Below are 25844 nucleotides of genomic sequence, written 5' to 3'. Positions count from 1 at the left end.
CAGGTGTTATAATTAATGCAGGTGTGACAGACTGCACTTTTAAAAGCTTAAAAATGCGGTACAAACAACTGAAGGACTGGGAAGTGATAGTTCTTCACAAAGCCAGAGAGCCTTGAGTGACAGGCTGCTCTGATATCTGATTGGTTAACAACAGTTGAGCAGAGGCCTTCAGAGTAAGGTAACCAGATTTTAACATTGGTAAAGCGGGACACCATTGACCGGGGGTGGGGGTGGGAGAGGGGGGGGGTTCTTGATTAAAATTTGGTTTATATGGAGCAACAAAAATTTTCATATAACACAAAAATAATATTGTAATATATATTTTTTTAAATTTCATCATAAGTACAATTTGCCAGGTGCCCCCAGATGTCCCTCCAAAAGTGGGGCAATCTAGTCACCTTACTTTAGAGAGCTGTATGCTGAGGAGAAAGCCAGTTAGATTTCTGCCTTTACTTCCAGTCTGATTTCAGTTTTAACTGAGAGCAGTTTTACACAGATGGAGAACTGGGGGGCAGTTGGCAAGGAAGCTTGGAACGTTAGGCAAAGACTTCTATTCAGGTCAAGGAAAGGGGATCGCTATTCTAGAGAGAAGAAAATTCCCTACCTAGTCTAAACAGTTCTGATAGTGATAGTTCTGAAGAGTGCAAAGATTCCTGGTCTGGTTAGAAACTGCCCTTAGAGACTTTAAGAGTCAGTTTAAGAGTCAGTACTGGTGTTTCAAGAGAAGAGTTTGGGTACTGGAAGGAGCATACAGGCCTTCTGGAAACCAAAAGAGTCAGCGAATAAAGAAAGTGTACTAGGGTGTTTGGGAAAACCCTGGAACAAAAGCCTCAGTGTAAAGATGTATGTAACTGTGAATATCTTAAGAAAGTTTCTTTAGCCTAAATGTTATCAATATTGACTTACCTCAGAAATTTCAACTCCTGATTATACCTGACCTTTTCCCTTTATGTTGAATAAAATTTTGAATTTCAAAATGTCTGAAGTGACATTTTCAATTAAAGTTTAAATTAAAGGGGGGATTCCAACCCTTCCTTCGGGTTTCTGGGCTGAGCAAACAGCCAAAATATTATACTGTGACAGAGTGGGATAGCCACAGTTCTTCAAGAAAAAAGAACATAGATCACTAGGGCAGCTCAGTCACAAAAAGGAAAGAAAAATTGAGGGAAAATCTTGCCTCTGAGGGAGAGAAAGGGAAGGGGTCATCTTATTTCATGGCAGCATAAGGATACACACCTCGGCCTTGAATGGTTTAATGTGTGTCAAAAGGACTCACCAGAGTTCAGCTCTGTAACCTATTCAGAATGCAAGGAACATGTGGATAAGATTGCCTCTGAGCACACACAGAATGCATTTTGATTGATCAGTAGCCCTTCCCACTTCACACATCTAGGAACAGGAACAAAGGTGTGATTCTTTGTCCTGGGCATGGTTCCCAAACTGTCTTAACCACTGTTCATTGAATAAGTTCTCTTAACATACTGATTCATTAATATATAAAAGTTCTATAGCCTATAGGAGCTGATGCTGGAAATTTGTAATTCAGTGATTGGAATTTCAGATGTGTACTTTGCCCAGGGCTGTTGTCTGTTGTCACCCCAACCAGCATACACCTGTCCCTTTCTGGTCCTGTGTGGCCAACTAGCCAGATCCAAACTTTGTTGTTAGGTGCGAAGTCGTGTCCGACCCATTGCGACCCCATGGACAATGATGCAAACTAGGGTTTGGCTTTGACCTGTATGGCAGTAGCACAAATTCAGGAGGGAATTCTAGTCTCTTTTTGTGCCACTGAGCAAGTTAGGGTTCCAACTGTGGCTCAGGAAATTCCTGGAGATTTGGGGGCTGTGCCTGGAGAACATGGAACATGGGGAAAAGAAAAAACTCAGCAAGGATGTGATGCCAGTCAAGTACCTCCCCTTTTTTCACTCTGTGATCTATCACAGAATCCTACCTCAAGAGTTGCCATTCCCCCCAGGTGGATTAATCTCTGTGTTCTGGAGATTAGTTGTAATTCGAAAAGACCCCCATCTTAATAACCACGAAGACATCTGAACCACCACAGGGCCTCAAGCACTCTCTTCATTGTGCTGCACCAAATAGTTGTTTGGATGGGTTGGCCAGAGAACTGGCTCTGAATTTCTCCAGAGAAAGCAGCTGTGGGAAATGTCAACTTGGATCAACATCATGGCACTGGAGAAGGCGGGATGTTAACCAACCTCCAGGCAGGGACTGGAATTCCTGAAAAATTGCAACTTATCTCTATCTTGCAAAGATCAGTTCCAGGGGAGGAAATGGCAGACTCGAAAAGTGAACTCCACAGCATCCTTTTCTCATCCCAAACTCCACCCCCCTTAGGGACTGCTAGGGTTACCAGAATGCAGCTAGTAACCCCTAAGAACATTTGGGATGGGGGTGGGGACAGAGATTAGCATGCTGATATCACTTCCAGAGAAAACCAAAAGTGATGGGGCACTCCAGGATTTACAAAAAACTCTGTGGTAAAGCCATAGATATTTGTGCAAATCCTAGACTGTCCCATGAAGTCATGTCCAATTTTTATTTGTTGGTTTGTTTGAGTTTAAACCATGCATTAGCTACCTTTCTCCCGAGAAGGACTAGAAAAATCAACAGAAACGAAGTTATTAGCTAAATGGCCTGTAAGAAAATATAATATGTAAAAAGCTAAACAAAAAAAAAAAACCTTAGAGCAGCGGTCCCCAACCTTTTGATCACCAGGGACCGGTCAACGCTTGACAATTTTACTGAGGCCCGGGGGGGGGTAGTCTTTTGACGAGGGATGTCGCCGCCGCCTGAGCCCTTGCTCCGCTTGCTTTCCTGCTGTTGCCCCTGACTTCCCGCCGTCTGCTGGGGGGCGCTGCCAGCAGCAGCCGTGCAGTGCCATGCCGAGGGGGAGCCCCAGCCATGGCAGCTGCTGGAGAGCACCAAAGGTGAGCCAGCGGCAGAGTGGCAGGGCAGCCCCAGAGGCAGCAGCCAGGGAGGAGGATGAGGAGGAGCCACGGACCAGTACCGACTGATCCACGGACCAGTACCAGTCCCCGGACCAGGGGTTGGGGACCACTGCCTTAGAGTCTTCATTCTCTTTTCCTGGCTGCTCTGCTGCAACCAGTGAGCTACAGAAGATCTATATAGGGCTACTGTTAGGCCTATCTAGTACAACACATCAGGTAATTCAGAAAGGCCCTCATGCAGGAAATCAAATAGCTCCTACAATCTCAGATGGCCTTGCATAGAAAAATCATTATTTTGTCACCTGCTGGAGAACATTCTTCCCCACCCACCCCACCCCGTTTTCACCAGTGGTTACCCATTCTTCCCCACAGAGCTCCTTCTCTCTCCGATCTCTCCATGCCCTTTTATGAAATATGTCCATTCAACAATTTGCAAAGCTGTCCCTATCAATTAAACGGGCTGGTCAGAGATCTTAGGTTGTTATGGCACTCCACAGAGCTCTAATGGATTATTTATTGCATTAAGCGTTTTGACGTGCTAATACTTCTGTCATTAGGTCACTGTCTACTTTCAAGTGACTAAAAATACTTCCATTGCTAACCCATCCCATCCATTACCAGTTTCGTATCAATACCTTTGCAGGGGGTTAGAAAAGAAAACTAAGCACATGAGAAGTTTTCTTTGTGCTTTTCAGAACGGAAAAGTTACTGAATGCTGTGATTTCTGAGCTGTATGTTTGGAGCGGGGATGACCCATGATTCTATGCACCTAAACCTGTGAAAAATCCTGTGGTTGGTTGGACGCTAAACTCTATTAAGCAACTTTGGACCCCAAGCTGTTTCCCTTTTTTTAATGTGGGTTTCCAATGGACCTGCAGCAACATCAGTTCCAACTGCACAGCACTGTCTCTCAGTTCTGCCCTAGGCAGCATGCTCACCTACTAAGGTTAGATCATCCATTGTGTACTGGGTATTCATCCAACCAGCAAGATTTGCAGCATACTATGGCATGACTTCCTGACGGGGATGTCCCAGGCTAGCCCAATCTTCTCAGGTCTCAATAGCTAATCAACCCTGATTAGTATTTGGATGGGAGACCACTACAGAAATCCACGGTTGCTACATAGAGGCAGGCAATGGCAAACCCCCTCCAAATGTCTCTAGCCTAGAAAACCCTACAGAGTCAGAGTTAGGCTGGCTACAACTTGATGGCATGTCTGCACCTCCAATGCTTCTCTGCAACCTACACAGGAGGGATGCGATCACGGTGATGATGCTGTCAGTACCTGAACATCAGAAGCAGCACGGGCATTAGATTGTACAGCAGCATGCTTTTCTTAAATGTCCACCTGTGTCCTAGGATGGGTCGTTCTGTGACATCACAGCAAAACTACATGCACGCATGAAGCCTCAGCATCGCCTATGACTTCTGCATGGGTACACTCAACGCATGTGCCAGGTTGCTATTTTTTTTATAAAGTGCATGTGTCTGGAAACGCTAGAACCTTCCACCAAGGGGGGTCTTCGTTTCACCTGTCCAGCATGGACTTCTCAAGGATCAGAATGGAATCCATGTCCTTTGGCTGAGCCTCGGCTTCTTGCTCGCATGACACATTCCTCAATGCCCCGTCCTGCACCCAAAGAAACCCCCGGCAGCCGAGGTCTCCTCGCCAGCCTTACCTCCATCCGCATAGGTCTCGGTGCCATAACCGTCCTGAAGCCCGTTATTCCAGGTGCCTTCATACTTGGCTCCGCTGCTGACGTTCTGCCGGATCCCGTACCTCCCCTTGAAGCCGTGGGTCCACTCGCCTTTGTAAAGCCAGCGTCCTTTGGTCTCGATCCCCAAGCCGTGCCTCTTGCCCTGAGACCAGTAGCCTTCGTAGGTGTTCCCGCTGGGCCACGTGTAGACTCCCACCACTTCGAAGCCATAGTTCCAGGAGCCGGAGTATTCGCCCTGGCCCTTGGGGCCGGTGCAGATGCCGTGCCCGTGGGCCTTGCCGCCTTCCCAGCCCCCGCAATACGCCCCTCCGTCGTCAAAGTCAAACCTCCCGCCACTCATGGTACCGGCAAGCCACAAACGTCCCCTCTCCTCTCTCCTTCCTTCCCTCGCCTCCCTATTTTAGCCAGATCGCTTCTCCATTAGGCGAGAGCGGAAAAAGCCGCCGCATAGCCAAGGGACTCCCAGCCTACCTCCAGAGTCAGGTGTAGAGCCCTGGCCAGAGGATGGCACCGGGGAGGTAAGACAGGCCAGGAAGGCCAAGCCGCAGAGGGAGGGCAAGCAACCTGCCTATCACCAGGGCTGAGGGGTCATGGGGAAAGACCCCGCTCTGGCCTTTGGGGGCAGGCTGCTGGCAACGCTGGCGACCTTCCCTCTCAGCTGCAGAAGAGCCACTCCCGCCCACATCCCTGCCTCCAAATCATGCCCCGGGCAAAGCGCTGGGCTGCTCATCTGCAAGGCACCAGCCGCCACATCCCGGCCGCCTCTTCCCACTCCACACTGGGGAGGGGGGCGCAGCCGGCTCCTTCAAGAGCCTATGCAGAAGGAAGGAAGCGAGCAAGCAAGTGCCGGGTGCCTTCCAGCGCCGCCGCCGCCGCCCCCTCCTCAGGTCTCCCCCCGGGCCTTCCAAGAGTGCTGCCGGAGCCCCCCGCCCGCCCCTCCGGCTGTGCCCCCTTCCTTCAGAGTCCCATAAGCGCCGCACGTCTTCGGCTCTGCCTCTGCAGCCCCCTTCCCTCTGGCCTTCCACCACCTCCGGCAGAAAGGTCAGCGGTGCCCTAACAAGGCCATCGGATCCGCGGCGCTGCTCCTAAAATAAACTCCCGGAGCCCGGCCCCTTTTCCAGGGCCCTTTTATGGAGGACTGAGGCAGCCCCCCCCCCCCCAATACGCTTTTGGACTGGGACCAAAAACAGACCGGGCAGAAGGAGAGGGAGGGAGAGAGAGAGGCGGAGGAAGCAAGAGACGGTTTTAAAAATAGCACGCTGGAAAGCGTCCGGCCGCGCGAGCTTCGCCTCTCGCCGAGTTCTGAAAGGCGGCCGGATTCCGCCCCGAAGTTTCCTGCGCCTGAAGAGAAGTTCTGCTCGTGACGACAGAAAGGCGGGCGGGGAGAGAATCAGAGCACGTTCCCTGCAGAGAATAGTCGGCGTGCTGGGGGGGGGGGGGGGGGGGGGTCGATCCTGAAAGTCCAGCTTTCTGAGAAGGTGGGGCAGGTACTTCCCTTGGGAAAGTACCTTTAACCCCTTGAATGGTACGCTCAGCCTGTTTTGAGAAGATTCGAGAAAGCAATGGTAGATCCATTTTATATATATATATATATATATATATATATATATATATATATATTAAATTCTGTATAGGGGCAGTGACTGGAGACAGCGAGCTATCGAGCGAGGGATGCCAGCCTCCAGGTGAGATTTGGGGAGCTCCCGGAATTCTAGCTCATCTCCAGCTGATTGAGATTCCCCTGGAGGAAAGGGGTGCTTTGGAGAGTGGACTCCATTGCATGACTCTCCAAAGCGGTCCCACCCCACCCTAAATCCCACCCAGTTTGAGCTCTACCCCCCCCCAGTCTCCAGGTATTTCCCCAACCCACAGCTGGAAACCCTATATACAGTTCATAGGATAACCTTTGGCCCGTCACTGAGTGTTCACAGGGTTCGGGTGAATCTCTCTGCTGGTCTGAAACAAGCCAGCAATGTTGGGATCCAGTGGCATCTTTAAGGCCAACCAAGTTTAATTCCAGATATACGCATTTGTGTGCAGGTACAGGGGTGTTGTTGAAGGAAGAATCAGGTATGTGACCTGAAAAGTGAGATTATGCCCTAAACCAGTGGTCCTCAACCTGGGGGTCGGGATCCCTTTGGGGGTCGAATGACCCTTTAATAGGGGTTGTGGCAGGGCAATTAGCTTGGGGGGGGGCGCCATACACACAACAGCCTCACGGGGTAGATTGAGATAGAGCGTTTGTCTGGAGCAGTGGAAAACAGCGAGACCGGATGGTGAGACAAAAGGCAGATTGAACTAAGAAACCCTGGGGAAAAAACCAATTTATATACAAACATGAACAATGGATCTTCATCTTAAACTGGTCAGTTTCGGTTTAATTTCTGTGAAAGAACACTTAGAATCATAGAATCACTTGCATAATTTATTGTTGGGGGGGGGGTCACCACAACATGAGATTAAAGTATTAAAGGGTTGCAGCAAATGGCATTCAGGCATGCATTCCCAAGGCAGACCTACCTCCCATCCCTACCCTCAAAAGGCACTAGTAGTACTTTGGAGACTAGTTAGGTTGCAAGCCTTCAGTTCCCCCAAGGTGGCTACTTGAGTGCACAGAACAGGAGCTTTTTTTTTTTTTTTTGCTTTTTTAATTTTGCTATCAAGTCACAGTTGACTTGGGACAACCCTATGGACTCAAGTGTTCAAAACAAGAGACTTGCAGAGGTGGTTTGCCCTTGCCTGCCTCCATGTAATAACCCTGGACTTCTTTAGTAGTCTCCCATCCAAACAGTGACCAGGACTGGCTTATTTCCAAGACTTGATGAGATTCAGCTAAGTCTGTGCTAGCCAAGTCAGGGCACACTCAGGAAGTTACAGGTTTTGTTTTTAACAAGCTTGTGTTCAGGCTGTACTCACTGTAGTGAAGATAGTTAAAAGCAGGTTTCACTTATGGAAAGCTCACACCTTGAATAAATCTTTGTTGGTCTTAAAGGGGCCACTGGACTCTGATTTTGTTTGGTTGTTTCCAGCAAGGTGATGCTTAAAGAGCTGTGACTACAGTTGCCCTGTTAGGAGCAGCCTTGGATGTACACCGCCCCTACTCACAGCTTGGCATCAATAGAAAAGAGCAAGAGTCCAGGGGCACTAACAAAATTTATGACGGCCTATGAACTTTCATGAGTCTTTGCTCACTGCTTCAGTTACAGAGAGCAAATGAGAGCTTACAAAAACTCATTCCCTGCCACCCATGGGTGTCACTGCACTCTTGTTTTTCTAAGCTTGACATCATCATACCCTTTAAAATGGAACTACATGGTGCCAGTAGCATCACTCAGTTTACAAAAACTGCTGTGGAACTGATCTACTGGCTCTTAAGGGGCCCTTTCATCCCCTACTTCCATTTCCTATACAGAACTAGAGCAGCTCCAGGATCCTGAAACATCTAAGGAGTTGGTGAGGGCGGGTGTCAGAAAAACAGGGACAAGCCCAGCTTCCTCATTTAAGCTTGCCTTCCCTTCAGTCACACCTGTCCCTTGTTATGCAGCAAGAGAAGGCAGGAAGGCAAAAGATGTGGTTTCCTGAGCACAGCATTCAAAGGAACAGGTGCACATTATGCAGGAACAAAGACAAACAGGGAGCTAATCTGTGCAACTTCTGACACATTATACAGCCTTTACAAGTCATTAAAGGGCCAGGAATTTTCCAAGTTAACTGGCCCCAATAATTCATGCGTGAATGGGGGGGGGGGGGAAACAACTTTGTCAGTCTTTTTGGAGTGCAAAGCTGTAACACACTTGCAGATACACAAAATAATAAGTGTTCCAAACATTAGGCAATTACTGGTTTAGAACTCTTAATCCATCATCACAATCCCTTTCATGATTAACCTCAAGTCATATCACTTTTCCTCTCACAGACTCGCTATTGAAAAGGCATACCTTGCTGGCAGGGGCTCATGGGAATTGTAGTCCATGAACATCTGGAGAGCCACAGTTTGGCTACCCCTGCCCTAGATTGTCAGGAGGAAGCCAGGTCTTCTCACTGATCCAAAGAGCCTCCACCATGCTGCAAGAAAAGGTTTGTACCATCCTTCTAGCAGAGAAACTGTGCACTTTCCTCTTCTTAGTCTCTGCTCTGGCCAAACTGATCCATGCTTTTTTGTAATATGTGCTCTAACTTGGGCTACAATGGAAGACAAGCTTAAGGTAGCTCAGTATGCCACAGCCCAGCTGCTGTCAGGTGATAACCAGCAGGGACAAGAATTGCCTATCTTAAAACAGCTGAACTGCCTGCCACAGCTTGCTTTCAAATTGAGGTGTTAGTCACCACCCTTAAATATGTGGGTCCCAGGCCATAAAAGGCATTAAAGGACTAATCAAAGTGTGCCAAATACAGTCTTCAAGCTACTGCCTGACTGTACCCCCTCTAAATTCACTACACACACGTCTACCAGAGCCTGTGTCTTCTCAGTTGATGCTCCCACTCTTTGAAACAGGTTTTTTGCTGAGCTGAGTGCTACTGGCCTTTGAAAGTACAAGTGTGTCTTAGGTGGAAGGGGATTATCTCACTGCTTTTAATTAAGAACTTATCAACAGTTTTGGAAAACAGGAAAATTAGAATATAAATATTTTAGTAAGTAGCAAAGAGCTCACTTCCTTACTTCCAAAATTACTGGAAAGAATTCTGAATGGAAATTGTATGAAGAAGAGTCACACAACCCAGCTTCCTTTATGTAGTGCTAAAGGAGCATTTCTCCTTGGAGCATGACTGACACCTAATGGCCACATGAATTACTTCAGCTTCTGGTATAGGTCTCTCTCCTTAGCAAACCCAAAAAATTCAATTTCCTGTTTGTGATTAACTCTGTCCACAGGATTCATTGCCCTACAAAATCTGGTTCAGTCCCATTTTATGATGCATGCTAGCACAGAAGCCCATTTTAAAAACGGGCAGGGGATACCCCCCCCTCCCAGCTCTCAGCACAGGGGAGAGTTCCCTACCCTCCGCCTGCAGCTCCAAGGATAAGGAGAGTGCCAGAGTCACTGTGGAGGATGTGGCGGCCCTCTCCCACCTCCACCTCAGCAGCGAGGCAACTGTGAAGAGTGTGGGCAGACTTCCCCAGAGGTCCAAGGTATGCATTGAGGGCCCTTGTAGCCAGTAGCCTTGTGGCTAGAATGTGTGGTTGAGTGGCGGCTCTCCTACTGAGGGGCAGAGGCCTGGAGTAGTGTGTGGTAGCCCTCTGATTGGCCCTCAGTGGCCAGAGAGGGGAGGGACTTCCAGAGGCCCAAGCACATTGTTGGGTAGCATGGTCATGATTTAATGTGGGAGGATGATGATGATAAAACAATGCCAAGAAGGGAGGGATGGAGGTTTTTGCCTCTAAGGGATGGAAGATTATACTCAAAACAAGGTGACACCTTATTTGATGAACACTAGTGAAGACCCAAACAGGAAGCAAGATCAGCTCAGAAGAAATTGGACTTTCTCAGCTATAATGCATTTCCATAATTTAATAGCCAATAGAGACTTGTACAGAAGCTGTGAACAATCCACAGAAAGTTAACAAAAGCAAGATATGTCCTGCACCTTATAGAGAGGGCTTTGGTTTCTCTCCCTGGACTGCCGGGTCAGTTCCATAAATGCATATTCTGAACAATTTATTTGTTTATCCAAGCTATTCATTCATTAAGCGTGCACTCTATATGCATGTCCTGATCTTGCTTCTTGCTTTTCGCAGTCATCTGGACTGGATTGCTGGCCATTATATTAATTAGTGTGGAAAACCCAAAGGCTGAATGCGATGCGGAGGTGTCTTTATTACGAGCACAGAACACAAAGGCTTCCCAGATGGAACATGACCAAGGGCAGATACCAAAGCCCTTTCTGCATTAAAGCCCACAGTTGTCAGGTGTACATCATTTCTGCCATGTGGGACATTTTCTTAGGGATATACAGGAAATTCTCCATGTACCCTGAAAGGTCTTCGATAGTCACATCATCCACATTAGCCCTGGCTTGCTCGGAACAAGACCTAAGACAGCTGGAGGGAGTTCTTGAAGGTAGAACCTGGCAGTTGTCCTGTACGTGCATTGTTCTTTCAGGTGCTGAGGGAAGAGAGTTTTGTAGGTCAGAAAACGAGTAGACTTTCATGTCCTGCCATCGGTTACACTGGCAGGTCTTGTCGGCGCATGCACAGAGATTGCCTTTACCTTGCTCAGAGAGAGAACGGAAATCAGCAAGATCTGTGGCTTTTAGAAGGGCTGTGGGAAGAGAAATGGCGCCACCTTCAGGTTTGTTCTTCAGCGTTTCTACAGTGGATGCACAAGACAGCTCAGCACTGTTCTGCCTGGGATCAACATCATGGAGAAGATGGCTGGATTGTTCAACCTTTGGAGCAGGCATATCTGTGCCAGAGCTAATTTCAGAGGGGTTGGTGGAATTCTTGGATGTTGGCTGGCTGCAGGAAGGTGTTTGGGGACTGCAATGAATGAACTTTGGAGGATGGAGTATTGGAGATTTTGACCGCCGCCGTCGTGTTCTTGCAGTTCCTTTCAAGGGCTTCCTCAAACAACTAAAAAAGATGAAACAACACTGGTCAATCTGCACAGCTGGCTGTTAATCCACTCTGTACTGTGACTCTGCAACTCTTCTAAGAGTTCAGAAAATATTATTCCTTCCACATACACTGAATAGAATGCTGAAGTGGAAAGATCTGAAACGTGTTAGTTATCTATAGTCTTATCATGATACTTAAATGGAACTAATATATAATCCCTGCATTGTGGTGTATATTTTGGAACTAATACATGCAGTACATTTTTGGCTTTCTAGGACTCTTTGAACTAGTATACTGAGGACCTGTCTCCCCCCTCCCTTTATTTAAAAAGCAAGAAGACCAAACAAATCCAACACAAGGATCTTTAAAGTAAAAAACATATTGTAGCATGGGTACTTTTCAGAGCTGATCTAAAATGGATTTTTTCCCTTTTTCTCCCTACAGACAAGAGTTTCATTCGAAATCAAGCCAGCCAGTCTCAAAGGCAACAGAAATACCATGAAATCCCCCCCTTGAAGCAAGAAATTGCAATAAAGTCCATTATGTGAACAGACATTCAATTTGTGGGCATGGCAGAGGAACTGGAAGGTGAGATAAGCCTTCCACCAGAACACCTGCTTATGTTTATGCAACCTGAACACTGAAAGATTATGGTACAGTGGAAGTCTTCTACAGACATTAGAAGGAACTGAACTTTGCAATGATAGATTGGGGGTGACCGTGGCATGACTCTTAATTCTCCTCCTGGTCCCTCCGTGGTGCGATAGTTTGACAACCTGTGCAAGAAATGACATTTTCTTACAGCAGCCTAAATTTCCCTATGTGCCCCACCCAATCCTAAATGCTGGACATATGCATTAGCATAAGTAGGACGCTGATCCTCCACCACCTTCACACAGGCCTCCATCACAGCACAGCATAGGCCTGTTGCTTCCTCCTACTTGGAAGCATTAAAATGTTGCCGAACAAGCTGTGCCATGCTATGGTGCAAGCAAGATCTACCTCCACTCCCTCAAGCACCACCTTTCTGCCAACAGAAGCATCAGGGCCAACTCTTTATTTTACGGACAGCAGAAGACTACAGATCACTTGGGATGCAAAACAGTGAGAGTTAGCCTTGTCCTGCTTCTCAGGCACACGATCGAGCAGCAGCTGCAATGGTACCAGTCGCTATTTGAGCAGCTGTTGAGAACCAGAGCCTTTGGCAGAACGTTCCACATTTGACATGGTTCCATTAGCCTAGCTCAGGCTCCTATCTTACCAGTGCCAGCTCTCTTTAGATGCACCCACGTTTTTCGGTTTGGTTTCATCTATAGTTCTTACAAGTGGTCTCAGAGATGTTGACTCATTTGCAGGCAGAGTAGCAGTGGATCTAAAATAAGAGTGGGAGAGAGAAATATAGTCATCTGGAGGAAAAACCCACCATAAATACCTGCAGTAGAGTTGTAAGGCCCCAGCTTTCAAAAGCATATTTGATTTGTTAAAATATTTGTATCGTATCTTGGCTTATTCAGTGTCCCACAAAGCAAAACTCCCTTTGCAAGCTTAGCTTTCCTAAAGCGAGTCAACTAACTGCTATAACAGTACTTTAACAGCTATGATTGGTAGTAGGAGGAGAAGGAAGAAGTTCTTATATGCCACTTTTCTCTACCCAAAGGAGTCTCAAAGCGGCTTACAATTGCCTTCCCTTTCGTCTCCCCACAACAGACACCCTGTGAGGGAGGTGAGGCTGAGAGAGCCCTGATATTACTGCTCAGTCAGAACAGCTTTATCAGTGCTGTGGCCAGCCCAAGGTCACCCAGCTGGCTGCATGTGGAGGAGCAGGGAACCAAACCCAGGTCGCTAGATGGATTCTTTGAGAGGCCTATGTATATTTCAATTACTAAACAAAACATTAACTTAAAGATCTTTCACACTAACTTAGTAGAACATATAGACCAGTGAAGGCAGTTTAAAACCCCCACATTAGCATCATTTTCAAAAACACACTAACCCAGAGGTACACAGAAACATCAGGCACAATTCCTTTTGCGTTGCTCTAAAAGATCCCTTCAAATTCCATTATATCCCAGAATCCTGAATTACAGAATGTAGTGAATTTGAATAATTTAGACAAGTATACAAAATTCTCATAGTTACTACAAAAACATACCACAGGTATATACGTCAAATTATTATAAATATAAGCTTAATTCTTCTATTTCAAAATTTTGCATCCCCATACGATATGGAGCCAAAGGCCAGATTATATGTTAAGAAACCTTTTTTGCCAACTAAGGTGTTATGCATGCCTTTTTGGAATAACTTATACTGACCAAATAGTGAGAGGACAACGACTGAGGAAAATTTTGAAAAAACCCGTTTGGGTTGGAACCTTCATAAGAAAAGACAAGAAACAAGACAAGTTTCTTAATTTGTATAGCTTTATTCATTAACATTCATTGGAAAGACATATTTTATAAAAATATTGATATTGTGACTTTATTGTAAGTTTAAGGGACAGGTTTACATCTCTGTTTGTGTCTCAAGAACTGCAATCTTACACTTTTCCTAAAGAGAAAACTGTCAGGGAATTTATCTTATCCCAGCTTTACATTCATCCTTTTGAGTTCTTTGTTTTCTGAACTTGTAACAAATCATTCCTTTTTCTTGCCTGTTTTCTTAATAGCACTGCATGTACTGTGCTGTCAAGTTGCTTCTGACTTGCGGCCCACCTATGAATTAATGACTTCCAAAATGTCCTATTGTTAACAGCCATTCTCAGGTCTTGCAAACTAAAGGCTGTGGCTTCTTTGATTGACTCAATTCATCTCATATTTGGTCTTTTCCTACTGCTTTCAACTTTTCCTAGTATTACTGTCTTTTTCATAGCACCAAGATGGCTGTAAGAAATAAAACATTAAAGATAACAGCTACAGGAACCACATATGAAGCGTGACAGAGCATTATGGAGTAGGAGGACTGAGTCATCATCAGAACCACAAGAATGAGACTGGCCAGGAATTTATGACACGGCCTAGAGTTGCTGTCAAGCAGTTGGAATTTTTTTTTATGCTGCTGTGCGTTTGTGAGGCTTACAAGCTGTGATAGCAGAAACCTTGTGCCTCCGATAGAAGCACACCAGAGGGATCCTCAGTGAGAATGTGGGGGACATGCTTCTTTGTGGTGTAGCTTGTCCAGACTCTGCCCTGCCAGTGCAACTGGAGTTTGTTCTAGTGTATATTCTCAGTTAATGGAGGGCACTGATGAAATTCAGTATGCCTGCTTAGTACTGAGTATAGCAGTGGTTCTCAGCTTTCCTAATGCTGCGACCCTTTAATAGAGTTCCTCATGTTGCGGTGACCCCCAATCATAAAATTATTCAAGTGTTCTTTCACAGAAATTACGCCGAAACTGACGAATGGCGTGAAGATCCATTGTTCATGATTGTATATAAATTGTTTTCCCCCCCGGGGTTTCTCAGTTCAGTTCTGCCCCTTGTCCCACTATGCTGATCTCGCTCTTTTCCACTGCTCCAGGCAGATGAACGCTCTATCTCAATCTACCCCGCAAGGCTGTTGTGTAGATGACGCCCCCCCCCCCGGCCAAGCTGCTTGCCCTGCCGCAGCCCCTGTGAAAGGGTCATTCGACCCCAAAAGGGTCCCAACCCCCAGGTTGAAAACCACTGTCATATAGCCTAACACTTCCATTAGAATATGGAATGGTAGTTTCCTGGCCAACGTTAATTTGGAAAGGTTTCCTTGAACATCACCATAGAACAGCAAGGGGAAAACTCTTCAACAAGTCAATAATGCTTCCTACTTTTGTTTTTTGTTGGCAAATATCACATAGATGCAAGCTGTTTTACTAGTAATTACCAATGCCTGGGCCAAAAACTGGCTCCCACCCCCGTCACCTCCCTTAAAACCTGCTTACCCTTAGAAAATAATCAGTTCTTTAGAGATTAAAGAATGGCTATAATTAATACCAAAACAGGTAGTTAAAGAGCGGCGGCTTCTAAAATGGTAAGCAGAGTTTGATTTCCCGCTTGTCCACATGCAGCCAGCTAGATGACCTTGGGCTAATCACAGTCCTGTTAGAAGCTGTTCTCACAAAGCAGTTTCTCTCACAGCTCTCTCAGTCCCACCTACCTCACAGGGCATCCACTGTGAGGAGAGGAAGGGGAGGCAATTGTTAGCTGCTTTAAGACTCCTTCAGACAGTGAAAAGCAGGGTATAAAAGACAACTATTGTTGTTCTTATTATAAAAGGATGGATGCAAGTGGCTGAAAATTACCACTATCACTGTCATGGGCTACTGCAAACTCTTGAGCAGGGGTAGTCAAACTGCGGCCCTCCAGACGTCCACGGACTACAATTCCCATGAGCCCCTGCCAGCAAATGCAAATGCTGGCAGGGGCTCGTGGGAATTGTAGTCCATGGACACCTGGAGGGCCGCAGTTTGACTACCCCTGCTCTTGAGTACCTGAACTGACCACTGACAGACAGGATACAGAAGAAACCACTGGCTTAATCCAGTCAGGCTGCTGTACTGAAACAGGACCAGAATCAAGACCAAACCTGACTGTGTTCAATAATGACTCATGGCCAATCTGAACCAACAAAGCAGAAGTTCTCCATTCCAACATAACTGGGAAAGTTATGGTTAATGGATAAACAGTATGAACTGAAATTAACTATACAAGCTGAAATAAGGATGCTATCTAGCTGTTTGAAAGACCCGAGTAAGGCTGTTAATGATAGAACATTGTGGAGGTCATTAAATCCTAGCATTGCAGTAAGTCCAAAGCAACTTGATGGCATGTAACTGGCACACACTAGGCAGTTTAGTACCAGAGAGCAGTTTCTGACAGACACCAATATACTCTTCACTCACATGTGAAGAATAAAAGCAACTAACTTGGAGGTATATGAAATACCATGGCTGAGAATTTGGACTTCATTAGCCTCTTAGACATACACATATATTTCTAGATAAAAGAACTCATATATCTGCAGTTATTTCCTCGGCCTTCAATTAATCCACCATGTCAAGCCATAGTTAATTATTTATACACTCAAAATGGTTTAGAGCTGTTTGTCCGCTTTCATTTTCCACACTTAATATAGTTCACAAGTTTATGCCCACCTCCACAATGCAGAAGTTCTATGAGGAAGGCTAAAATTACTCACACCAATCCAGGTTAGTATAAACCACGGTTTCTAGCCTTAAAAATGCACATCTCTTCTAACTCCTAAGCATTAGAAGAATTTGTGTTACGTTAATATTGTTTGCAAGGATGTTAAAAGTCCCCCAAAAGCTTCTGTAGCTTAGTACCTAACAATATACCAGGAAGTCTTCAGTTCAAATTGCACCACTATTATTCCAACCTCACCACTATCTCTGTAATATGGCCTACTTTACAAGAGGGTAGAAAATGCCTAGTGCGTGTGAAACACACTGAACACTCCAGAAATGCTTTAGAAATTAAAAAGCAGGAGCCTTATAGCAGAAAATAAAGACAGAAAGAAGCTATAGTAGTCAAGAGTTTCTCAACTTTTAACAATTATTCATCATACATCCACATATTCTCTTCTTGGCCAAGACAGCTAAAAACTTTAAAATGAACTGAATTACATGCAAAATCAGATCTGTTCTTGGTTCTATACTGTATAGTAAAATATAATAGACATGAGTTATATTTTTTAAAAATTTCATTGCATTGTTGCTTACCCTTCTGCATCAACTCTTAGCTTTTTGAAAGCTGCTTGCAGGTTCTCCTCAATCTCCAACATCGCCAGAGAACAATCCACTGCTCTTTTGCTCTGCAGGCTGAAGAGAGAAAGTAACCACATGAGAATAATATGGAAGCAACTGAATAGGTATGACTCCCTTCTATATTTCACTAATGAAAGTGACCAAAACAGAAAGACTGTCTGGATATGTAACCAAACATTAAGGAGTAAACAGCAATTCTGTGTGGAACTTCAATTAAAATAATAAGTAGTTCCACCTATTTTGGAGACAAGGAAGCCATATAAAGGATTACATGTCTCGAAACAACAGCTAACGGTGTTAAAAGCATCTTTTGCTGCATCCGAGAGAAAGGTACATCTAGGACAAACGTCATAAGGTTGTTTCATTATTACTAAAATGTATTCAGGAAAAGCAAATCTGAATGTAATTTGTTAATTGCACACACGCTAGCCATAAAGTACAATAACCTCATACTATCAGCATAGACTTATCAAGTTTCCCTGATTTAGTGTGCATGCATGTATGTGAAAAAGTAGGAATAAATGATAAAAAGCAATACATTTCTAAGTTCCTTGAAGAAGGCTATAATTCAGAAAGAGACATCAGAGAAGTTCTGCAGCATGAAACATTTTTGCATTAAGCAACCTTTTGCTGCAATTTGAGGGGCTCTGACAATTTATTGCTCACATGAAAGGGTTAAACCACTTCCTAACGTCCAAATTAAAGCCGTAAAATACATAGCCAGAGGGACATTTATGCAAATTTGATAACCCAGGTATCTTGGTGTAGTGGTTAGGAGCGAGGACACCAATCTGGCAAGCCATATTTGATTCCCTAGTCCCCCACATGCAGCCAGCTGGGTGACCTTGGACTAGTCACAGCACCGATAGAGCTATTCTGACCTAGCAGTAATATCAGGGCTTTCTCCATCTTACCTACCTGTTGTGGGGAGAGGAAAGGGAATAGGGTTCTAAGCCACTTTGAGATGCTTTCTGGTAGAGAAAAACAGCATATAGGAACTCACTCTTCTTTTTCTGTAAAGCGAAATGTCTAAGGTTCCAGCTCCCCCAACAATCCAATCCTGTGTTTGCTCTGAATCAAGTCCCACAAAGTTCAATATAACATACTTCAAGTTGAAGAGTAGCTTGCCAGCATTGTTCCCACTTCTGACTGAGTAGGGGGACCCATCATGATTGAATGCTCCTCTATTAAAAATGTACTAAATAAATAGCTCCACCTTCGTACACAGAAAACCAGCATACCAAACAAGGCCTAGAAGGATGATCATTCTGCCATAAACTACACCAAATTCAGTAGGCCTTATTCTTAAGAAAGCATCCATGGTCTCTGTGAATGCAAGCAGACTTACTTCACAGCAAGAACGCATCAGATCACCAAGGAAAACAAGCTATAATACATAAAGTGGCCTAAAATTGCTTTGTCCCAAATTATAGCCACCAGAAGCATCCCTCTACTGCTCTAAGTACACAACAATTACTATTGAAAATAGCCATTAAAATTTTAAGAGTAAAAAATAGCTTGACCTTCCTAAAGAAAAGGGGAGGCTTTAAGAGTTTGTAGGGGTTCAAGTTGACAAGGAAAAGGGGAAATATAAAAGCTTCTAGAAGAGTACTCACTTGGACGCAACTCCCTCCCTGCTCCTCTCAGCTGATGTTTGCTGGCTCTGAAATGATTTAATCCAGTAGGTTTCTTACTTGGCTTGCTCGATGGATGTCATTATGACACATCTTGAAGGATGGATGTGTCACAATGCGCTTGATGTACACGCCACATGTTGAAGCACGCAACAGGAAAACCCAAAAGGAAGCAGCACCTACAACAGCTTCCCATACTGCTCATCTATCAAGCAAATGGAGGAAAACAGGTATAGGAGAATAGCCTATCTATACAGAAAATTAATATTTAATCCACAATGCCAAAACTTAGAGGCAAGGTACTTTATATTTCCATTATGAAAGGAAAGTTAGAGGATCTGTTTACAGAGGACCTGTTTATAACATAACTCAAGAATTAGGAATGGCAGAAATGTGCTATGACAGCATATGGTGCAACAGTCTGCAACTATCTCTTGCCTTAGTGTTGGGTTTATTTGCAGTGCGGGTTGCAGAAAAGGAATTTTTTGAGAGCCAGTTTGGTGTAGTGGTTAGGAGTGTGGACTTCTAATCTGGCGAGCCGGGTTCGATTCTGCGCTCCCCCACATGTAACCAGCTGGGTGACCTTGGGCTCGCCACGGCACTGATAAAACGGCTCTGACTGAGCAGTGATATCAGGGCTCTCTCAGCCTCACCCACCTCACAGGGTGTCTGTTGTGGGGAGAGGAAAGGGAAGGCCAGTTTGAGCCTCTTTCGGGTATAGAAAAGCAGCATATAAGAACCAACTCTTCTTCTTTTTCTTCTTGAAAGACTTCAGAATTCCTTCTTTCATTGCTGTGATTTGGACTATGCCCCAACAATAGTTCAGAATCCAAACTGCAGTATGAACTTTCAAATATACAACAGAGAAACCATTGGGAACACAGGCTACTCATCTGCTCTCATTTATGGTTTTGTTTTTGTTTTGTTTTTTGGGTGGGGGGAGGCTTGAAAATTACTCTGAGCTTGGCTTTCACAGCCCAAGCCTCCTATTCCACTGGCTTACCTTACAGGGCTGTTGTAAAGATTACAGGGTCAATATAAGTGATTTTTTTCAAACTTTATTAAATATGGTCAAAGCATTCAAAAACACAATATATCTGTAAGCATGTATAAGAATCCTCACAAGTGAGAAGTTCCAATCTGGATATGTTTCAAAACAGAATTCTTAGGCTATCATGGGAATTCCTCAAAGCACTTCAGTAGCTTTTTTAGAACAGGCAACTGGTATAAAGGTTATGCTTACTATATTCAACTTCTTTTTGTGATATCAGAGTGTGTGCTTATGGGAGCAAATATATCTTCTGCTGAAGCCAGTGGGTGGAGAAATTTAGTAACATTTCTCCCCATGCCAGATTTGTGAATTTGAAGATCGTTTACGCTTCCTTTTATGAATGCCACCTCTCCTAAATCAGTTCAAAATAACACACATCTTGAATTAGTCTCTGGGAAGGTGGCATATCCATTATCCAACTGAATAAGCCTTGTACTGTCCTTGCAAAATTTCTGTGTGGTTGTAAATTGTTTCTGTTATCCACCTAAGACTGGATGGGCAGCAACCTGAGAAAGGGCCTTCTTGGTCATGGCACCAAAAACTTTGTGAATCTCCCCAGGTAGATTGGTCATCTTTTGTCAACAGATGAAGACGCTGTATTAAGCAAATCCACAATGCCTGTTGTTTGGCCCTCTCCTTGGTTGTGGTTATATATGTTTATATTGAATTTTAAATATATTTTATTTTCTTCTGTAATGAGGCTGCAATGTTTAATAACACTTCACCTATTGTATATGAAGTGTCCATGCACATGTAAGTTTATACCTTGAATAAAATGTTGTCAGTCTTAAAGGTGCCTCGGGATTCAAAACTTTGTTCACAGAATCACAGAGTTGGAAAGGGCCTCCAGGGTCATCTAGTCCAACATTCTCCAAAATGCTTCAAACCAACACATCTACCTACCTGAATCTACCTTCACTCATTGGGTAACTTTATATCCATCTTTTTATATTAGTACTCAAGACAGCTTATGGATAAAAACAAAAATAGATCTAAAAGCTGTAATCTGCAAGCAGCTAGCAGCAGTCAAAATACAACTAAAGCGGCCAGAAAAATGAAAACTAGTTGAAAAAGAGTAGACAACCTAAATAATAAACAAGTAGACAAATAAGACCAGCAATTCAGATTAAAACCTTGGAAATACATTTGCAGTACATCTTAATCAAGCTTCAAGTGGTCTGACAAGCCTTCTGAGACAGGAAATTCTAGACTGGGAGTCAGCTGGAAAAGGCCCCAATCATATCTTCCAGACTCACACCTGATATAAATGAGTCACCACTGAGAAAATAAAAACACAGCCTTGTGATGCACCACATGCCCAGTGCCTGGTTTAAGCCCAGTACTCAGCTATTACGTGAAGTAGACTAGTTTAACCCTGTCTGTAAAAGGAAGCATAGCATAACAGAGTGCCGGGATGCTGCAATGTAATACCCCACACTATACAAGGGGATCATATTCCCCAAACACCCCCTTCCACTTCTATAAGCAGAAACCAGGGAGCAGGCAGAACGTAAACATTTACCTGAACTAGCAAGTTTTGTTTTTAGCTTTTAACTTGTAGGATATTTTACTTTAACACAGCACCAAGGAAACCGTTAAAGTATACATGCAATCTGCATAGGTATTTTCTACTAATTCAACACCTCTTTCTGTCCAATGCTGCACACCATGCTGCACACCATGCTTTATCGGAAGATAAAGAACAGCTGGTTGAAACATGGGAAGGCAGTATATAAGTGCTATAACAATATAAGAAGAAGAGTTGGTTCTTACATGCCACTTTTCTCTACCCGAGGGAGTCTCAAAGCAGCTTACAATTGCCTTCCCTTTCCTCTCCCCACAACAGACACCCTGTGAGGGAGATGAGGCTTAGAGAGCCCTGACATTACTGCTCGGTCAGAACAGCTTTATCAGGGTTGTGAGGAGCACAAGGTCACACAGCTGGATACATGTGGGGGAGCGGGAAATCAAACCCAGCTCGCCAGACCAGAAGTCCGCGCTCCTAACCACTACACCAACCAATACACCCTGCTTTTCACTCCCCGAAGGAGTCTCAAAGCGGCTTACAATCGCCTTCCCTTCCTCTCCCCACAACAGACACCCTGTGAAGTAGATGAGGCTGAGAGTGCCCTGAAAGAACTGTTCTGCGAGCATTAGGAGACCTGCGACTAGCCCAAGGTCACCAAGCTGGCTGCATAGGGGGGAGAAGAGGGGAATCACATCCGTCTCGCCAAGTTGGCTCTTAACCCGGACCCCACGCTGGCTCTTAAAGGGGGCATGAGGCACTTGCGAGATTTCGTCCTCGACAGCGTCATGCTTAACTCGGGCCTGACTTCAGTCACCATCGGCCAACCCAAATCCAGACCCGCCAAGTCCTCCCTGAGCCATATGGAAGGGCGGTATAGAAATCAAATCAAAAATCTCTACCCGTTGAGTCTCCTCCTGTTCAGGAGTCCTGAAAGCAGTGGCCTAACCGCGCTTGCCAGAGACTCAGCAGCCCGGGAAGGCTCCTCTGGACGCGGCGTCTTGGGGAAAACAGGCGCCGCCGGAGCGTCCTCCGGTCTGAGACGAACGAGTAAGAGCCAGCGACAGGTGCCGAAGAGGATCACACTTACGCAAGCCCGCGAAAACCTCGAAACGCGCCGTTCTCACGCCTGGGCGGCGACAGCCGAGTGACCCGGATGTCCAAGCGACCCTCCCAAGGGAGGATTGCCAGAACTTGAGCCCAGACCCAATGAATGACGGGAGGTTGTGCGAAGTGCGCATGCGCTTCTCCTAGGCGCGGGACCCGTCGACTTTTTTTCTCTCCCTCCCGCTCTCTCTGAGAGATCGGGATGCAGGCGCGTGAGAAAGCCTCCCCTGGTGGTGTGCGCATGCGTGGCCGGTGTCGCCACTTCCTGTTGTTTCTTTTGCGTTCACTTCCGGCAGCGACTGTGGAGAGTGTGGGTGAGTGGCGCGTTGCGGGTGGAGGAGGTGGCATCTTCCCCCTCAGGCGGGGGGGAAAGCACTTGCCCTAAGGGGGCTCTTCCGTCGAGGCTCGCTTCAGCGGGGAAGCTTTCTTCGCGATTCTCGCAGCCGCCCGTTCATTTTTGTGCTTCCAGGTAGAAGCTTGTTTGGAAGGGGCTGAGTGCTAACGCTTTCCCCCTCCCCCGCCTTGTGGGGTACCTGCCTTATTAGTCTGCGTGCTTGTGTGAATAGAGCCTCCACGTGACGCCCGAGTCTGCTATCTAGTTCTCAAGATATTTAGCGTTTCTTTTTGGAGCGTGGCGTTCACAATAAACTGCATGTTGGACTTTAAACCAGAGCACGCAGGCAGGTCCTAGCCTAGGTGCAGCTATGAAGCAGAAGGACGACGTTGGAGTCCAGTGGCAAATTTAAGACCAGCCTAGTTTTTTTATTCAAGGTGTCCCCCTAATGGATACTGTCTCCGAAGCTGCCAGGTATCTGAAGAAATGTGCAGGCACCGGAAAGCTTGTACCTGAATAAAGCTTGAAGTCAACCCTTGTTCAATTCCTAGTTTGACATCCTTGTCACTGTAGGTCATGTTTTAGGCTGCATGTTCAAGTGAGGGGTAAGCTCTGTTGGTCTCAGATGCAATTCTATAGGCCAGGATGCTTCTCTTTGCTACTGAAACAGAATGCTTAGCCTCTGGCACTTGCATACAAAGCTGGACTTGTCTCCCTCATCCCCTTGTGATTTTCATGGCTCTGAAATGCCTTAGTTGGAATTTGCCAGCTATCTTTCAGAATCTGTACGTTAATGCACGGGGAGAGTTTGTTAGTGCTTCTCATTTTCTCCTCAGTCAGATGCACTCCTGTGTCTCATTGAAAGTTGTCATAGTTTGGTCTGACATCTTAGTGAAAAAAGCCTCCTGATTTGCTGAGAACTGCAGTAAGTCTACTAGACAATTAAATGTTTCATTTCACTGTAGTGTTACAATATAATTCTAAACCCTTGTGTTAGTCAGACTCATAAAACGTTTTGAAACTGTAGCTTACAGCATAAATGTTAATTAATACTGTATCTCTTTGTGACATAGGATTGAATTATTGGGGGATGGGGTGCTTCATTGTACTCCAGCTGTGGACATTACAGACAGAATGAAATTCTGCATTGCAGTGAGGATAATCATGAGTAGTAAGACAAGTGTCCCCACAATTAAATTGTAGATTGCTAGGAATGACACTGTTGTAAACTTACAAAGGCCATCAATTACCAATCAAAATATTATTATGAATTAAAAATAATCACTAATACAGAGGGAATTTTGGTAGGATTTAGCAAAATGAATTTATTTAATTCATTTGTAGCCCACTTTTCTTCCCAGTGGGAATCCAGAGCATCTTATAGTGTACTCCTTTTCATCCTCACAACAACCCTGTGAGGTAGGTTAAGCTGGCAAAGTATGATTAGCCCAAGATCACCTAGCAAGCTTCCATGACATGGGTAGGGATTTGAACTTGGATCTCCCAGGTACTTGGCTGACACTCTTAACCACTAGTTCTCACTGCTTCTTCTGAAAATGCTCCGAGGATTTGGCTCCTATGGGAACTAATATTAATGACAATATTTTCATTTTGGCCTGATTCTTGTAAATGCCAAGAACTCACTAAAGGCTGCAGGGATTTTCACCTGCCAGTGTGGATTATTGGTCCTATGAACACTTGCGCAAGTAAAAAAATGTTATTTATGTAAATTATTTATGTAACTAACACCAGCTTTTAGCTTTATCCTACAAAATTTTAACAACCATGATTTCTCAGGCATTAGTACTTCTTTGAGTTCTTGCATATATTTTGCGGCCATAAAATACTCTTTTTTTTTAATCCCAAGATGTCAAACTATCACGCTAGGTCAGCATTGTGTACTCTGACTGGCAGCTGTTTTCCAGCATCTAAAGCAGAGGTCTTTTCACATCATGTGCTACCTTATCCTTTTAACTCGAGATTCCAGAGACTGAACTTAGAATCTTTGACATGCATAAGCAGATACTCCACTACTGATCCATGGTCTCTGCCTGTCGGTGATTATATGTTTTGGATTCTTCTAAACTGAGTAGTGATTACTTGCTTCATAGCCACGTTGATAGTTCATCTTGCTATCATTCGTGAAGCATGTGGGCATGTTACTGTGCATGGCTACTTTCAGTATAGTTGTTGGAGTCTATGATCAAGAAAGATGTGTTCTCTTCTACTTTTCATGCCATTAATATGACACAAGCAGTAACTGAATCCCATGATGCCTCTATTGCTAAACAAGTCAGCAGACATTTATTTATTTATTTTGTTTATTTAAAGCTCATCTTTCTTGCAGAGACTCCAGGCAGATTATACGGTGTAAACCACTTCAATCAAATAGCATGAGACATCCAGCTAACAAGGCAATAGGACTAGAATTACAAAAACTAGAGTCAGTGTAAAAAGAAAAGTATCAGACATGGTATGTCATAAACAATGCAAAACAGTGGAATAAAAGAAGTAGGGAAGTATGCAATGAGAACAAAATAATATATAAAGCAAACAATGGAACAGACCAGCCATTTTCAACCTCTTTTGACCATGGCCCTTTTAGGAGCTTTTTCTCAGGTTCCAGGGCTCTCTGCAATAGACTGGCTAAGCAATTAGGCCTACACTACGAGTGAGATGACTGTTCAGATTTCTAGAACAGTCAACCAAGAGAAGCATGTATTAAATCAAACACAGAGGAATGGATTGCAGGATGATTAATATTTATTCGATTTATTAACTGCCCCTTTCTGTAACCAGGCTTGATGCAATGTACAGCATATTTACAACAAGGTTAAAATTAGACTATAAAATTATGCAATAAATAATTAACACCCAGTCTTGATGGCATGCCTGGGTGGCATGGGGGTACAATTTGTCTGTGCGTCTTGGCCTCAACTGGATGCCTGGTGAAATAGCACTGTTTTGCAGGCCCTGCAGAACTTTGATAGCTGTGGCAGGGCCTGGATCTCTGCCAGCAGCATATTCCACCAGACTAGGTGGCTAGTTACACTTTAGGACCTGGGACCACTGGCATATTCACATTTCTTTTTTTTCCCCTTGACAAAATTCAAACTTTCTAGCAATTAATAACATTGTTTCATTGGTTCAATTACCAGGGTCCCCATAAACCCTTTGGGCTCCCTGTCTCAC

The 25844-nt window shown here is 44.7% G+C and overlaps 3 protein-coding genes and 1 long non-coding RNA gene across 17 annotated transcripts in view; 2 read left to right on the top strand and 2 right to left on the bottom strand.

Moving 5' to 3' along the window:
- JPH2 (junctophilin 2) overlaps positions 1-5582 on the bottom strand; it is a 93003-nt gene extending 87421 nt beyond the window's left edge. Inside the window, exon 1 of the mRNA XM_077335526.1 lies at positions 4650-5582. Within this exon, the coding sequence (XP_077191641.1) occupies positions 4650-5028 (379 nt within the window). The 5' untranslated portion in view covers positions 5029-5582. The remainder of the gene's footprint in view (positions 1-4649) is intronic.
- Positions 5583-6958: 1376 nt separating this feature from the next.
- Positions 6959-12287, top strand: LOC143836339 (uncharacterized). Its single transcript, XR_013230576.1, has 3 exons — positions 6959-7053; positions 8605-8765; positions 11689-12287. It is a non-coding gene; the product is annotated as an uncharacterized LOC143836339 (long non-coding RNA).
- Positions 10481-22570, bottom strand: LOC143836333 (oxidative stress-responsive serine-rich protein 1-like). 4 transcript variants are annotated; one of them, XM_077335509.1, is made up of 5 exons: positions 22302-22570; positions 16957-17055; positions 12506-12616; positions 10898-11259; positions 10481-10792 (listed from the first exon to the last, which is right to left on the bottom strand). In XM_077335509.1, the coding sequence occupies exons 1-5, from the start codon at positions 22559-22561 to the stop codon at positions 10593-10595; spliced, it is 1032 nt and encodes a 343-aa protein (XP_077191624.1). In that variant the 5' UTR covers positions 22562-22570; the 3' UTR covers positions 10481-10592. The 4 variants fall into 4 exon arrangements, with proteins under 4 accessions (XP_077191624.1, XP_077191623.1, XP_077191626.1 ...); XM_077335508.1 differs by having other exon boundaries at positions 10481-11259; XM_077335511.1 differs by having other exon boundaries at positions 10481-11259; positions 22114-22345.
- LOC143836335 (oxidative stress-responsive serine-rich protein 1-like) overlaps positions 17083-25844 on the top strand; it is a 24471-nt gene continuing 15709 nt past the window's right edge. For 4 of the 11 annotated variants that reach the window (XM_077335523.1, XM_077335520.1, XM_077335522.1 and 1 more), the window contains exon 1: positions 18764-18865. The gene's annotated coding sequence lies outside the window, so the exon portion shown is untranslated. The other 7 variants (XM_077335519.1, XM_077335512.1, XM_077335513.1 and 4 more) reach the window with 7 other exon arrangements.

This window comes from Paroedura picta, chromosome 4, assembly GCF_049243985.1.
Source record: "Paroedura picta isolate Pp20150507F chromosome 4, Ppicta_v3.0, whole genome shotgun sequence".
In the NCBI taxonomy this organism is placed as follows: Eukaryota; Metazoa; Chordata; class Lepidosauria; order Squamata; family Gekkonidae; genus Paroedura; species Paroedura picta.
This window is presented reverse-complemented; position numbering and strand designations above follow the sequence as displayed.